The following is a 3,030-nucleotide window of genomic DNA, read 5'->3' as shown; positions in this document are numbered from 1 at the left end:
TTTAGTCTTTATAGTTTTTCATTTATAAGAGGAATTTCGTCGTAAAATATTTCAATCTAACAGAGAATTTTGATCAACTCTCCCTCATAGTCCTAGATTTTTCTTTTGTTTTATTTTCTTTTTAATTTCAAATATAAACTAAGAAGTGGCACGACCATATGTACGTGTTTGCATATTTTTGTCTCTGTACGTATGTATATGCATGTATATATTCACACGTATTCATGCACGTCATATGTATATTGATTAAAAGTATCAAATTTAAAATTGAATCTTATAATTGAAAAGTTAATGAATTATTATATTCGTTAATCATTTAATATATTTTTTAATTTCGTCAATAAAAAATAAAAATCTATATGAACATAGTTATTAAAGAAAATTTTACTTGTTATTAATCATTTCTACAATTTACTTGCAGCCATCTGATGGAGATTACTGATGATCCAAAGATGAGTATAGACTTAACACTCCTTTAATCAGAGAAAAAGTTAAATGCTGCAGACTTTGATATTGGAGCCGACGATAAATAAGAACCTTATGAGATGATTTATATTTCTTTAATGCACAATATTTTTCATACATTACAAGGATATATTAGTTTTAAAATTTTAAATAAATATTTTTGTTAATAGAAAACAAAACAAGAAATATTATTTTAATTGTGTTGAACATTTTTATAAAAGGATAGTTTTTTAATTATCATTAAGTGCACACATAAACATATTAAAATATTACAAACTTATATAGATAATATAAGGTTTTCTTGGATTAGATTAAATTGCAATTAAATCCACAACATTTATTGTCATTAAATAAATATAGATTTCTTTACCTAACTTGTTATATATATATATATATAAATATATTGCAGAATATAAAATAAGGAAATGGTTTTATGAGTGGGTAAAGGCATGTATTGGAAGGTAAAAAAAAAAAAAGAGGCTGTAGATGGGCTGGAAAAATATAAAATAATAATTTATTTAATATAAAACAAAAAATGTCAAATGCAATAAAATATGATTTTTATGAAAAATAATAAAAAAAAATGAAAACGCTATCCACTCAAAGAGAATAAGTGTACATGACCCTTCACCATTAAACCCTCTTCTACTATTTATACCCACACTTTTGTGCTTTCTTCATCCCCCAACATACATTTCTCAATCTCTTTTGTCTCTAAATCTATTTTTCTCGCTCAATTTCTCTTTCTCTCTCTTTCTCAATCCTCTCCAAATACATAAGATGTCGTCGATTTCATCTGAAACTGAGACCCTAAATCTCACGAGTTAGGAAATCCAACCATTTTCAGAAAAAGTTATAGCAGGAGTTGCTGCAGATCAGGATTCAGCCAAAAAAAGAAGGGCATGGTTTAGTATTACTGATCGAGTGAAAAAATTCATCGGGGTAAGTTTCAGATTATGCTGATATGTAAAGGTTTCGATTGTTTTATATTTTTAAGAATTTTTTTAAAAGGTTTCATCTTGAAATAGAAAACCATGAAGGAGTTTAGAGAAAAGGTGAAACAAGAAGAAAAAGAGAATGAAGCTTGTCAAGCCGCACAAGCAGACCAATTAAATACAGAGGGGATTCATATTGCGGTAGAGGCTGAGCCAACGATTCCTCTTTCTTTCAAGAGACCTGGTGAGCAAGACATCCACCCTTTTGAATCTTCTCAAATGGTACTTCCACGATCTCTCTCTCTCTCTCTCTTTAGATATATATGAAACAATTTTACATATTCGATTTTTTAGATAATAGAGTTATTAGTGGCAATTAATTTGTAGGGAAATCAACACAAACGCAGAAGACAAGGTAAGTGTCTAGTAGCTGGAACCACTGTAGTTTCCTGTAGTCTTTCAGAATATCTCATTGCCCTGGCTGATAATATTGATCTGGTTAGTAAAATTGTCGTCACTTAATTCTCTATGATTATCTTTTAAGTCAAATGAGTTTTGTTAATGGTAAATTTTCTTATTGGCAGTACACTCCCAAGCTTCTCCTTCAACCCACTGCAAATTGCAGATACACAATCCAACAAAGAACTGAAGGGTGGACCATTGAGAAACAGTGACGGGACACTAAAATATGTGATACAGTAAGTTGCTTTTAGTTTTTCTAACTTAACAAATTGGTTTTTTAGAGTACTATATTCATTTTAAAATAGAAAAGAGTTCTTGATAATATTTATATTCATGTGGGACTGTAGTATTATATTCATCTAGAATTAAAGTGATTGTTCCGATGATCAGTCATCGAGTGACTGATTTTATACTATATGAAATCTATCCAAACAAACCAACTCCGAAACCAAGGAAGAAGAATATGCAAGAAGCAGTTCTATAGTGCCATTAGGAGAAAGGAAGAAGGTCGATAGGCCAAGGAAGAATAAGGAGGATGGGGAACAGGGGAGCAGTACCTCAGTGAAGAGGAAGGTGGTGGATGGAGAACAAAAGACTTCTTCTGTATGTTGGTTTTGAGTATATACATTGCACTTAGTTAGAATAGTTCATGGATGTATAGAGTCTTGACTAAAATATGCTTTGCTTTCCTGTTAATTTATAGGTGCCAATAGAAGAGTAACAACTGAACGACGTGGCAAGGGAAGATCATTGATGAAGTAAATAAATTAATATAAGAGACTAAAATTAGTACTTTCACTCTTGAGCAGACTATTAGAATTAACTTCTTTTACCTTGTTGTATATATGGTGAAGTAACATATTTAACCTTATTATGTAATATGTAAAACAATGAACGACATAAACCATTTATCAGTCTTCCTTAGCCAACCTTTTTTTGTATATTTTATATGGTTTTCTTGTCAACGTATCCGTTTTGGCTGTTTACATAATAATGACAATGGAAAATAAATATGAATAAACATAAAGTCAAGAAGTATGATAGGTACTGTTTTATTTTCTATGACTGATTAAATTAATGGTAAATTGTCATGGAGATGTAAAAGCTCATCATACTTTAAAAAAATATTAGAAAAATTAGATATGTAGCAAAAAAAATTATTTTCATC

The 3,030-nt window shown here is 29.8% G+C and overlaps 1 protein-coding gene across 2 annotated transcripts; it reads left to right on the top strand.

The window, feature by feature from the left end:
* Positions 1–1,027: 1,027 nt before the first annotated feature.
* LOC110818188 (uncharacterized) lies at positions 1,028–2,776 on the top strand. Of its 2 annotated transcripts, XR_002540327.2 has the most exons (5): positions 1,028–1,407; positions 1,494–1,682; positions 1,788–1,898; positions 1,985–2,465; positions 2,566–2,776. XR_002540327.2 is itself a non-coding variant. In XM_022046966.2 (4 exons), the coding sequence occupies exons 2-4, from the start codon at positions 1,500–1,502 to the stop codon at positions 2,072–2,074; spliced, it is 384 nt and encodes a 127-aa protein (XP_021902658.1). In that variant the 5' UTR covers positions 1,028–1,407; positions 1,494–1,499; the 3' UTR covers positions 2,075–2,776. The 2 variants fall into 2 exon arrangements, 1 of the variants encoding a protein (XP_021902658.1); XM_022046966.2 differs by having other exon boundaries at positions 1,985–2,776.
* The last annotated feature ends 254 nt before the right edge of the window (positions 2,777–3,030 follow it).

This window comes from Carica papaya, chromosome 8, assembly GCF_054855325.1.
Source record: "Carica papaya isolate Zhongbai chromosome 8, ASM5485532v1, whole genome shotgun sequence".
In the NCBI taxonomy this organism is placed as follows: Eukaryota; Viridiplantae; Streptophyta; class Magnoliopsida; order Brassicales; family Caricaceae; genus Carica; species Carica papaya.
Note: the sequence above shows the minus strand (reverse complement) of the source record. Positions and strands in the feature narration are given on the sequence as shown.